Here is a 12,666-nt window from a genome sequence, read left to right as displayed (position 1 = left end):
TGGATAGAAACCAAACTATGGTTTCCAAATTGCTTTTACGGATTACGAAGTAAATATTAGAGGAGATTATCTCGTTTTGCAGAAAAATGATTCTGAAACCACGGTTTTGGATAACCAAACAGACCCAAAGTCTGTCTTTGCAAATGATGGTAGCTTCATATTTCTGATATCACGTTTACTTCTTTTTTCCCCGTTGAGCTTAAACAAAGGGGCTTCCAATGGAATGTACATCTGATTCTGGCCAAACATATTATGCAGGCTCACACATACAGAGGATAACAATCAACAGTATGCCAAATACTTGCTTAATTGACGCCTCTGATCATTATGATGGCTCAGAAACTAGTAGTCAAAAGTGTCTGCTGAGAAAAGACTCGACAATACACTATCTCCCAAATTTGTTATCGTCAATGGACCAATCAATTTTCGAACTCTGTAGGCCACAAAACAATGTCAATTTCAAAAGTCAACATGCCATTATTGAAAACTAGGAAGTATTATCTGTAGGATGTGGAAGGATAGTATGATTGATTGAATGGTAATATTATTGTACAGCTAATCATTATTGACTTAATGGCTACAAAAATTAATGAAGCAAGTTTATTATTTCCTCTTATTATTTTAAAGATTTAGTTTGTGGAAAAAATACAGTAATGTTGGGCTCGTTTGCGGATAGAGTATAATAATATTTAGTTTTTCATCATGATTTATAGAATACGAGATTAATATGTGAGAGAAATTTTATCTCGATTACGTGAAACGTGCTTATAAGTGATTTTAATCGTGATGGCAAACAAGATCATTATGGTTGATATAAACTAATACAACTTAATCAGATGAAACAAATTATTGTTGTTCTCACAAGACTAATTGTTGTTGTTGTTTTGTATGTGTTTCAACTTGGACTGCTAAATGCTTTTATTCACGTAATTTAAGTTCTAGAGCTAAACTAGTTAAAATACATAAAAGCTCATTCATTCAGACGTCATTTGACAACAAAAAGCATATATTTTAAGAAACTTACAATATTACCTCATGTCCTATAATATCATTATATCATAGATAGTATGATACCAAAAAAAAAAAATTAATTCATAACATACCTTCGTGTTTAACTCGTCTTTATTCTGTATAGCAATTGAAGGTTTTTCTGAAGATATAAAAAGGATGTGCTTTAAAATCCCACAAGTTTTGAGTGGTATGATATGAGTTACCACTCTAAACATGTCATTTTATCTGGTATTATAAATGGAGTCATATTGGATGTCAACTAGCTTCTAAATTATTAGAATTAATTAAAATTACAGTATCCCGAATAGCCTTCTGAAATAATGCTGATTGTTTCCTCCAATCACTATGACTTGCAAGTCAGAATGTCCGCTGTAACAGATTCCACATTCCAACGCCTCCCAAACTTGTTTTCTACATAAGAAGCAGCTTGTGAACCCTAAAATTAAGTGCTAAAACCAAAAAAGATCATGTCTTTGTTCTTTAAATCTTCTTCTTACTTCTCATATGCTCTTGCAATGCAGAATCCCAAGAAGCCTTGGGTAATTTCTGCAATGAAAACACAAACATAACAGCCGGGAGCAAACTATCTGCTAACATTGATCAACTGTTAGCAGAGTTAGTGCCTGAAACTCCCTCAAGTGGCTTCGTTTCTGCCTCCGTTGGTAAAGAACAAGACCAAATTTATGGTCTGTCTCAATGTAGGCAAGATGTGAGCAAAGAAGACTGCTCTATTTGCATACAAGACGCGGCAAAAGAGATCAGAAAGAAATGTCCAGGCCAAGCTGATTCAAGAATTTGGTATGATTACTGCTTTTTAAAGTATAGTAATCAGAGTTTTGTAGGAAAAGTTGATACATCTTTGGTATAATTTATTGGAACCTCGAGAATGTGAGTGATCCTGAAGCTTTCAATAAAGAACTGAGATCTCTGATGGATGAGATTAAAGCAGAAGCTGTTATGGCAAAAACAAAGGGCTGGGAAAAGGGAAGACCGAGCTGTCTTCTTTTGTGACACTTTATGCTTTAGTTCAATGTACAGGAGACTTGTCTGATTTATCTTGCGCTCAGTGTTTGGCTATAGCAGAGAACAACTTCGGCACATTTTGCAGCAATAGTAAAGGGTGTAGAGTGTTGTATAGTTCTTGTTACGTCCGATATGAGCTTTATCCTTTTTTCTTCCCTCTTGATACTAACATCACAGAGCTCAACAACACTGAGATGGCCATTGTTTATCCGTGACTGTTTCAGTGTGATGGCTCTAAAAAGGAATGATTGGCAATAAAGATAAGTTTATATATATTTGTGGCACTGGAGGCTACTGCATATCGTTAAGCTGTTGAATTTGAATTTTTATCCTGTTTCGAACAAAGATTCGACCTCAGCACTGAAGGATATTGATAACCTTTAGTACCACTGTGTCTACCGACTTAACATGGTTGCCAATTTACAATAAACAATTGAAATAATAACCATCTCATTATTTTTCAGGACCGTTACCTTTGTTCATTCTTGATTCTTCATTGCCTTATTATTTTATCAGTTTCAACATGAAAAATCTTGACAATCTAAATAGTAATGTAGCATTGAGGTTATGTTGTCGTTATCAGTTCATTTGAATTGTCTTCTCTAGAAGTATTATACAGTCAGATTCTAAAAGAATCAGTCCAGATAAATATGTCATGGTGGAAGCTAATTCCACTTGTTTGCCATCGGATTAATGAAGGCTTTTCAAATCCTTTGAAGGAGCAATCAAAACACCCATTTAATTAGCATATTAGTCGGCATATAGATTGTAATTCTCATACATCTTCAAAAGCATGTAGTCAATAGTTAAAATTTGAAAATGGAGTCTAATAGATATTTAGACATAGAAATTTTGTTGCTTTTGGAACGAACATGGACGTTGTTGGGTGTGTTTGGATTGATATTGGGTAAAAATGACTTCTAATTTAACTATTTTTATAACTGAAATTAGAATAAAAATCAGTTAGTATAATGTGATTTATATTAGATAGGTGCTTATAAAAAGCCAGTTGAAAAAGTTGAAAGTTGTTTAGATGATTAATAAAAAAATTAGTTTAGTTGTAAAATGACTGAAAAGGGTATGAACTTTATTGAATAGTAGTGTTTGAAATTTAATGTTTTTAATACGATAATAGTTTAAAAAATACATAAAATTATTATGATAAAATATAATTAATTTATTTGTGAAATTATAAAATCAAAATATTTGTTACAGAGAAAAATTTGAAAACACATTGTATATAATTAATTAAATATATACAATTAAAAACATGAATATAAATTAATTCATTTGGTCTGAATAAAAGCTCATTATGCTAATGAAGGAGATGAGGTAAAGAGAAAAATGTGAGGGTATATCTGGATTGGTATATTTTTAATGCTCTTTTTTAATGATTACCATTTGAAACTACAATTTAAAATGGAAAAAGTCAACTTTTCTTCTGTTGAATTCAACTGAGGTTAAAAGCCACAAGTTGGTCAAGTTTTTAACTCCAACCAAACAACTATTTGTGTCCAACTCAGTTGCAAATTTCAGTTTCACATTTTCTTAGAGCTTTTGCCGTTTCCAGCGCAATCCAAATTTGTCAGTGAAATGTTTTGCCCCATCACTGTCATCTTCACGCCTTCACATTTCTCCTTCTTTCTCCTCCTTGGTTCTTTTTTTTTTGATCGGTTCTCCTCCCCCACTTAAAATAATATTTTCTGGTGAAATTTTTTTTCATTTTTCTAAAACATATTTAGTCTTATATTTTATAAATATATATAGAGATGTAAACAATTAATTAATATATTTTTATACATTATTTATTATGTTGGCAAAGAAAACTATTAACAAATTTATTATTTCGGTCCTTAATATAGGACCTAATTGGTGCTCCCTCAATATAATAAGTAGATGAGAGAGGAAGGAAATTAAAAAAATGCTTAGGGTGTCTAAAAAAATATCATATTAACTAATTTAACTAGCATTCTTAATCTACTCAAATTAATTAATTAGATCTTACATTAAAGACAGTAGAATAACTTCAAATAAAAAATATAAATTAAAATATTTTTTTAATGTAATTATCATATTAACTTATGTCTTTTAGTAATTTGTACATAAAAAAGTGTTTCTGATAGTAATTATCCAACCACTCTCTCTTTATTAGAATCATTTTACACAAAATCTATTCTTCTAAAATTTATTCCAAAATCTATTCTTCTAAAATCTATTCTCCTGAAACTATTTTTCAAACTATGAGTTGGTTCTATCGAAAAACCCCTTTAGAGAAAGATTGTTAGTGCTTTAAACTTTTACCAGATTCTAATAATGATAAAAGAACTAATTATTTTTCATGATACAAGCACGAACCCTTTGAGTCTTTGACACAATAATTTCAAAGAAAAACATTATAGAAATGTCAGGTGGCAAAAATAATTTGTTTTTCATCAACCAAAATAGATCTTTTTTTTTTTTTGTTAAATAAAAAAGTGTATGGACTATATGTTCAATGCCACTATTGCCTGCAAACCAGAGGTTCACTTTTAACCATTTAATTCTGTCCAACAAGTTGAATGACACAAGTCGACAAACTTCATTATGAAATCCATAGAAACTTTACGCACATGATAACACCTAATTAGTTTTAGAGTTTCCAAATTGACCAGGTTGCTTATGCTGTGTGGTAAATTGGTCAAATTGTAACATCAGATAGATCAAGATACCTTAAATGCTTCAGTTGATCTATAAAATCTGGTAATTCTCTTATCTCATGATACCCTGACAAAATAGACTGCGCAACTTTTTGAACCCCAATGAACTAGATATATCATCTCTATCCATCAAGAATAGTTCTTAGTGAGTTATTTCCATTCAATAAATCCACCGAAAAATTAGAGTCATATTTACAAGGAACATGCAAAGGACTTGAAACAATTTTCCTCCTCTCACTATATAAGCAGCAATCAGAACCAACAATTGATAGTCTTCAATTTTTAATATAAGAGATAAATAACTAATTTATAAATCAAGAAAATAAATATGTTAGTTATTTAATACTCCTCCGGTCCTAATTTAAGACCCAATTGACTTATTTGAGGAGTTAGGAAGTAAGTTAAGTGGTTTATAATAATAAGTGTTGTTATCCTAAAATATCCTTGCTAATTAAGTATATTGGCTAAAATATCATATTAGAAGGATTATCTGGAAAAAAGCATAAATATAAGAGAGAAAATGATTGGGTCTTATAATTAGGACAAATAAAAGTCAATTGGGTATTAAATAAAGACCGGAAGTAAATAATATCGATTTCCTTACCATACTTTTTCTAATCATGTGTCTAGGATTTCCTTATTATGAGCAATCAATAAGGATATATTAAAGAAGAAATTATAAATTTAGAAAACAAAATGAATTAAGATTTTATATTTAGTACGAAAACAAATTCCTTATCTATCTCTTGTATTTAGAACCAATAAAAGATGAACATGTTATTCTCCAACATCTTCAAGAGATTTGATTTCCATTTTGCTATCAAGGTAGCATTGCGGCATCCATAGTTCAATGAAATAATCATCCTTATTATATTTTCAATCTTTTAGATATAAATAGCAATAAGCAAAACATTGTCTTAATTCAATTGGCAAATTATCATTGCTTAATTTTAGTATTGGCATGATTGAATTGTTGCTTTCTGATAAACATCCAAAAATCACCTCCTAAGATAAAACTTACATAATTTCCAAATAACTTTTCTTTCATTCTCGATTGCAACATACTTCCCACATCTCTTGTCTGTCCTTATTCTGTCCTTGAAGGAAATGTGTGTACCTTAAATTCGACGGAGCAATCTAATCTGCCCACATGATCAGTTTTTCCCCCCTTTTGGTTGAAACGCTGCACTCTACGAAAAAACATAGTAACATCGTTTGCCAAAACAATATCGTATCATATGGTCCTCTTTAACTTCTAGCATGGGTGAGCCTGTTGGACCCCTTAGATTTATTCATGATAACGCATCCCACTCGATTAAACGTGGAAAGGTAAAAATGATACCAGATTTAACGTGAAAAACCCTCTAGTAAGGAGGGGAAAAACCATGGGACCAATTCCGAAAAATTCCACTATACTAAAAGTCATCACAATGTTCTAATAAATAGTACACATTTGAAGAAAAAAAATATGGCACGTAAACACTCCTAAAATTACTACTAGATGTGACTGTTTTGCATAGTCCCAAATGAATTACAAACTCAACCTTAATCATATGTGGTGATTCCACAACTTGAGTGATATTACTCTTTTCAATTCTTTTTTGTCAAATATATGAAAACTGATATTTAAAAATATGAGCACTTCGCCTGCAAAAAATCACAAACGCAACGTCACAAGAAGTTTAAAATTTTTAGTTATGAATTTGCCATTTTAATCTAATATTCCCCATTAATTATAGGCAAATAAGAACTTGAGCATCTAGTGATTCTATTTAACTAATTCATAACCCTAAAGAATTAATCTCATGCATATATTAGGCTTTTCATGGAAGCACGTATATTATAGTTTAGTAAAAAAGCATCTTCATGCACCATATAAATACTGATTACAGAAAAGATCAAGAGGGTAAGACCTACTGGAGTTTATTCTCATTTGGCTTCAATCTTCTGAGGGCAAATGTTTGTGTTTTCCAGTTCGAATATATATTGAGAGAAAGATCAATTAGATTGAAAGTCCGCTGTATTGGCTTTGCTGTACACAAAACTGCAATTTGTTATGAGGCCAATGAAGCTTTCTTGCATTTGAGGCCTGTGACTAAAACAAGCATTGAACAGACAAACCAAAATATGAAAGCTTTCAACCTTGAGCAGCCAGCAATATAATTCATTTGCAGTTCAATTCAAATTCAAAACAGGAACGGAGTTTCCTTATCACATTCGTCCAATTCTGAAATTGAGTAATAAGCGAAAATCAATTAAGAATAAGAAGACACGGTGATATAATTTGTGACCCAATTTCTTTTGCTAGATACTATTCTTCGAAATAGGCTTTCAGCATGAGTATATACATATTATCTTTTTCATCTTTCAACCTTGGAGTAGGCTGGAGCACCCTTCAGTTGTTATCTATTTTCGTAAAAACAGAGCAAATAAGAGTAATGATCAAGCAATAGATTACATCTTTGAATGTTTTCAAAGTTTTATAATCCATGTAGCAGGACATAACTAGCTTGAAATTTAAAGGGCGCACAAGTTAGTTGGGGAATACTATAGTAATTATCAATTCAAGTAGCAGCAAAGTACCTTGTTTTAAAGCTTCAGTGAGCAGAGCATGCTCTGCGAGTCCGCCTTCTCTTGGATAAAAATGGTCAGCTGCAATCCAACGTGAATTAGTAAGAGAAATGGAGTTTAACAACTCGGAAGAATTCTGGTAGTGAATTATTATATGAAGGTGAAAACAATTGGAGCAGTATCTTTTTTTTTTATAAAAAAAAACTAGTCATAGATATCATACAAGGCCCCTCGCCCCCAAAAAAAAAGGCATAATAGTTACTCGAGTATACCTTTAGATGAATGTAATAAAGAGTTAGATTCGATGATAATCAATCCATGTATTTGGGATGTGAGCAATTTTCGGCCACTCTGCTCCTATTTCTCTCTAACATCTTTCCTTTAAAAGTAGAGATGCATCCAGTTCTAGTGATTGTAAATTGTGAGGCGAGACATTCCTTCTACTTCACTCTTACACGACTCACAATGTGCACAGTTGGCAGTGACTGGAGATCACAAATCCACTCTGGTGAAGCCCTGAGGTGTTCACAAAAAGAAAATTTGATTGTTTGGAGAGAATGTAGGCAACAAAGGTCTTGGCACTGTAGGTTATAATCCTGAAATTCGCCAATAGTCAATTCTTTGAGTGTGGCAGATAGATTTCGCATGTGACGAAATGGTTTCCCTAGACTTGAAAATCCTGTAATAGAGAGATATTTAAGAGAGGAGAGATTTTGCATCCATTTCTCTGGTAATGCATCTATGTCTATCCCTCCAATGTAAAGAGACTTGAGCATGGAAAGAGGTGGAGTCATATCATGTGATGTTGAGGCCCCAATTGAGCTCACACTTAATGTGTCGGCCAATGGCTTTATGCTAGAGTCAGTTAATCTCAAATATGTCACAAGATTTGGAAAAAGAGGCATGCAGCTTAAGTTTGGGCAATCATGAATTTGTAATGATAAAAGATGTGAAAATGGAGGCAATGAATGATGCCACTCATTATTTCTAGTATTTTGGACATTTGCCTCCCTTTGCCATCCCCTCAACCTTCCACACTTCAAAATTATTAATTCCTTCAAAGATGGGAAGAAGTTAGTTGATGAGGAACACCCTTTATAGTCTATGTAATCCAATTTAGGCATCGATGCTATATAAAGAGTCTTGAGAGAAACAAATCCTTCCAATGCTGCCAAGCATTGAATATTTTTCATGCCAAAGAACTGTAACTCAACAAGATTTGCACATGACCAAAGCCAATTAGAAAGGCATGCCCCCGAGTATGCGATTATTGCTAGTGCCTTCAAATTTTGACGGGGGTGAAGAATTTTCAATAATTGCATGGCATCACTGTCTTTCATCTCTGAATCATCTCCCCAAATCCAGGGTCAAGGACATGAGGTTTTTCTTTGTTCTCAAATTAACATCCTTGGACTCCTCCTCTACATCCCTTACTGAACCAAGATTCTCAATAGCTAATCCGCCTCTGAGGTTAATACCTTTCAATTCATTCAATTTGGCTTTCTTTTTGTCCTTATCATCATTACCCACTATGAAATGTGACAACCTTTGCATAGAAGTCATTTTATGCAACCCAATCGGCATCCCATTATCAAAGGCCTTGCAATGTTTTATATCAAGTCGACGCAAGTTTATCAACTTTATGATAATATCCCCGGGAAAGTTGAGATTAGTACAACCATCTAATCTCAACGTCTGCAAATTGACTAACATACTTAAACTATTGGGCAAACAAGCTAATTCGTCACAATAAGAGAGATTAAGATACCTCAGGTGGCTCATTTTACCTATTGATTTAGGCAAATATCTCATGTTACAATGTGACAAATTCAGACTCCGTAAGCGCTTGAACACAAATAAATCAGGCATATTTAGAGAACTATCAGAGCTATATTCCTCAAAAGAAGCATGTATGGGATACCTTGCAACATTTTTTCCTCTCCCAATGTATAGGTCAGAGCTAGCAATTGATTGGGACAGGTCATGCATCAAATCATGCATTTTAAAATATTTTATTTCGCCGAATTCATCCGTCTCAACATCTTGCAAGAATGACTTCGTTAACAAAATGCGAACATATGCTTCACACCCACGTCTTCTAAACATTGTTTCTCGTCTTTATTTTCCAGGAAGCCTTGTGCCATCCACAAATCAATCAATTCATCCTTATCATATATCCAATCTTTTGGATATAAAGAACAATAAGCAAAACACTGTTTTAATTCAATTGCCAAACTATCATAACTCAACTTTAGAATTGGCATAATTGAATCATTACGGTCACATAGCTCCCAAAAGTTACCTTGCAAGATATCTTCCCAATCACTTTCCTGTGATTTTGATTGCAACAAACTTCCCATAACTCTTATTGCCAGCGGAACGCCCTTACATTTTTCTGCAATTTTTTGACCAATAGACTCCAAATTTTGGGTCATTATTTTATCTTCATCAAATGCCAATCTTTTCAATAAAGTCCAAGATTGGTCATTTTTCAATCCTTTCAAAAAATATGGTGTTCTTACACCCATTATATTGGCTACCGCTTGACTGCGTGTAGTCACTAAAATCTTACTACCTTTGGCACCACACATCATCAATATTTTTTCAAATTTAACCACTTCTCTCTATCCTCAGTCCACACGTCGTCAAGGACGAGCAAATATCTTTGTCCGTTCAAATTCTCTTCAAGTTGATCCTTAAGTAATTCCAATGATTGGTCATTCACACCATTGCCAATTGATGATTCCAATACTTTTTTAACGAGCGCTTTCACATCAAACTCTTCAGAAACACACACCCACATTTGCTTATCGAAAAGTTTGTTGGCTTTGGCATTATTGTAGACCAGTTGGGCAAGAGCAGTTTTACCTAAACCACCTATTCCCACAACAGCAACCAACGAAACATTTTGATTGTCATTAGTGTTTAGCAACAGATCAGTAACCTCCTCCTCACTTTCCTCCCTGCCAGTGATATTCTCTTCAAGCTTAGAACTGGTTTCCCTCCAGCTACTATGTTCATGCTTCATTTCCACAACTCTTCGATCAAAGTTCAACCTCGAAACAGTTTCAGTAACAGCCTTAAATTGCTCTCTAACCTTTCTAATCTTGCGAGCAATTTTGAGGCGAAAAGCGATTGGATTGGAGGATGAGAGGAAGTCACATACCTTTCCTTTTGCATCCCTCTTGTGCAGCAAATGCTGGGTGTGGATCTCATCAAGCAAGTCATCTGCTTCGTAAAGCACTTGTTTGAGTTTGGTCATCCAGCGCTGGATGAGTTGTTCAGTCTGCTGCTTGTGGTCAGCATCAGCAAGCACAGCTTTGATGTCTTCAATAGTTTCCTTCAGCCATTCAATCTCAGTCTCGACCCTATAAATGGAAGCAATCTCTCTGAAGGCTGATGAAGCCAACATGTTGATGAGACTTGTAGCCACACCATATGGAACTTGTTCCGCCATCCTCAGAGCGATAGGTTGAAGAACTACGCGAGGCTGCGGTGTTTGGTGATCAGATCCAGTAAAGGTGAGAGTGGAAAGACTACTATGTTCGCACAGTTAATGGCCTATAAAGGAGAAAAAAAGCCTTGGATTGGGAATGGTGACGGTATCTTCTGAAAATATCAAATTATTGTGGATTTCTGACTTTGGATGCTAAGCTCCTGAGCTTTCCTCACCGCATTGGACTTAACTCCAAGGCTAATTTGTCGTCACACACACGTACACATATGACATATTTCCTGTCTCCAGATTCCAGCGATGCTTCTTTAAATCTGAGCCCTTCACGTTTCAATCTGTTTGTCGGGACTTCCATGATCGTGACTATAAGGCTTGCTGGTAAAAATAAAAAATTAAAAAAAAGGGGCTATAAGGCTGAGGCTAATGCGTTGGAACATGAGACTTCCCCGGCCCCCAACTAGTACCTTTTTTTCTTATTTATATACTCTTGCGCTTGTTAATATGGTACTCAGTTATTGATTTGATTTTGATTTTAAATATAAAATTTACTTATCATATTTATCAATTTTTTTAAATTAGTCATATGGATACTTCTTCAACTATAATTAAGTAGAAGAGGAAGATAGAGTATTACGAAAGATGATTATGGTGTTTTAGGAAAAATATATTACATTTCTTATAATTAACTAACTTACCTAACTTCCTTAATCTAATCAAATTAATTAAATTGGTCTTATATTAAAGACCAAAAGAGTATTAAAACAGATAATATATTAAATTTCTCATAAAATTCAAATAATTTTTAATATTATATATTACTCCTATGGTCCTATTTATGTGTAGAAAAAAAAAATATTTTTTGTCCTGTTTATAAAATATTAAGAGAAATTTTTCTTATAAATGTACAATTTTACTTTTCATTTATTATTATGTTGACTTTATTTATATGAGGTGTAGTATATATTACATAGAAATAAAATTAAAAGTTATTCGATTTTAAATAAAATTTAAGTTTTTTCTTAGTTTACATAATATTAAGAAAGTAACAGAAATAAATTTTAATATTGTATTAACTCTTATGTCTTTAATATCTTCATTAAATATGAGTAAGAAAATAAATAGTTAAAGTTACTCCCCTAATCCTATTTATAGGTCACTTTTAATATATCTCACATAGATTAAGAAAAATTTTAAATTTTATTAACTCTTATTTAAAATTTAATAATTTTTTAATTTTATTCTTATTTAATATATATTACACTTCATATGAATAAAATCAATGTAATAATAAATAAAGGAGTTAAATTGTATATCCAAACAAAAAAAATTTCATGCAATATCTTGTAAATAGAATAAAAAATGTCTTTATGAATATAAATACAACAAGAGGAGTATTAAATAATTCTATACGTGATAGAGTGGTAAGTTATCAATCGTACGTGCATTGCCTTAAAGTTAAGGTTGGCAGATGATGATCCCGGGTTTCTTTTGAGGAAAGAGGAAGACGACAACGAGGAGATCATAACCGGTAAGAAGCTTTCGTTTTTGGTCATCAGTTTCATTCTGCAGGCTTTAACCATCTCTGTTTGTCACTTTCAGTTTCAAACTTCCTCGCAAAGTCTCAAAGTCAGTCCCTCCAGCCTTCCTCTCAGCTATCGGCGTTTATCTATGTGGGCAATGATGCCGAAGTGAAAGTGATCATGTTGAAGCTGTCATGTAGATTGTTCTTTCATTACGTGGATGAAGAAGGACGAAGGATTTTGTGTAAGTATGAACGATTTAGGAAGATCGAAAAGGCTCCTCTGTTTTCCGTAGGAGAAAACAGAGGCAAACGAAAGCTTTCAACGTGTAACAAATATATATATATATATATATATTATTGTTGACACTGTTTACTACAAAAGTACGAAA

General features: G+C 33.1%; 2 protein-coding genes across 2 annotated transcripts; one reads left to right on the top strand and one right to left on the bottom strand.

Moving 5' to 3' along the window:
* Positions 1-1,504: 1,504 nt before the first annotated feature.
* Positions 1,505-2,249, top strand: LOC114727118 (cysteine-rich repeat secretory protein 55-like; the record flags this gene model as incomplete). Its single annotated transcript, XM_028913841.1, is given in 3 exon segments — positions 1,505-1,865; positions 1,868-1,975; positions 1,978-2,249. Coding segments are annotated over 3 exon segments (741 nt in total), but the record flags the coding sequence as incomplete, so codon positions are not given.
* A 5,492-nt stretch (positions 2,250-7,741) lies between these two features.
* Positions 7,742-8,643, bottom strand: LOC114727117 (uncharacterized). The gene has a single exon (XM_028913840.1). The coding sequence runs from the start codon at positions 8,639-8,641 to the stop codon at positions 7,742-7,744; it is 900 nt and encodes a 299-aa protein (XP_028769673.1). The 5' UTR covers positions 8,642-8,643.
* Positions 8,644-12,666: the final 4,023 nt, after the last annotated feature.

This window comes from Neltuma alba, unplaced genomic scaffold (assembly GCF_004799145.2).
Source record: "Neltuma alba isolate B1F8T4 unplaced genomic scaffold, ASM479914v2 tig00012449_pilon, whole genome shotgun sequence".
Taxonomy (NCBI): Eukaryota; Viridiplantae; Streptophyta; class Magnoliopsida; order Fabales; family Fabaceae; genus Neltuma; species Neltuma alba.
Note: the sequence above shows the minus strand (reverse complement) of the source record. Positions and strands in the feature narration are given on the sequence as shown.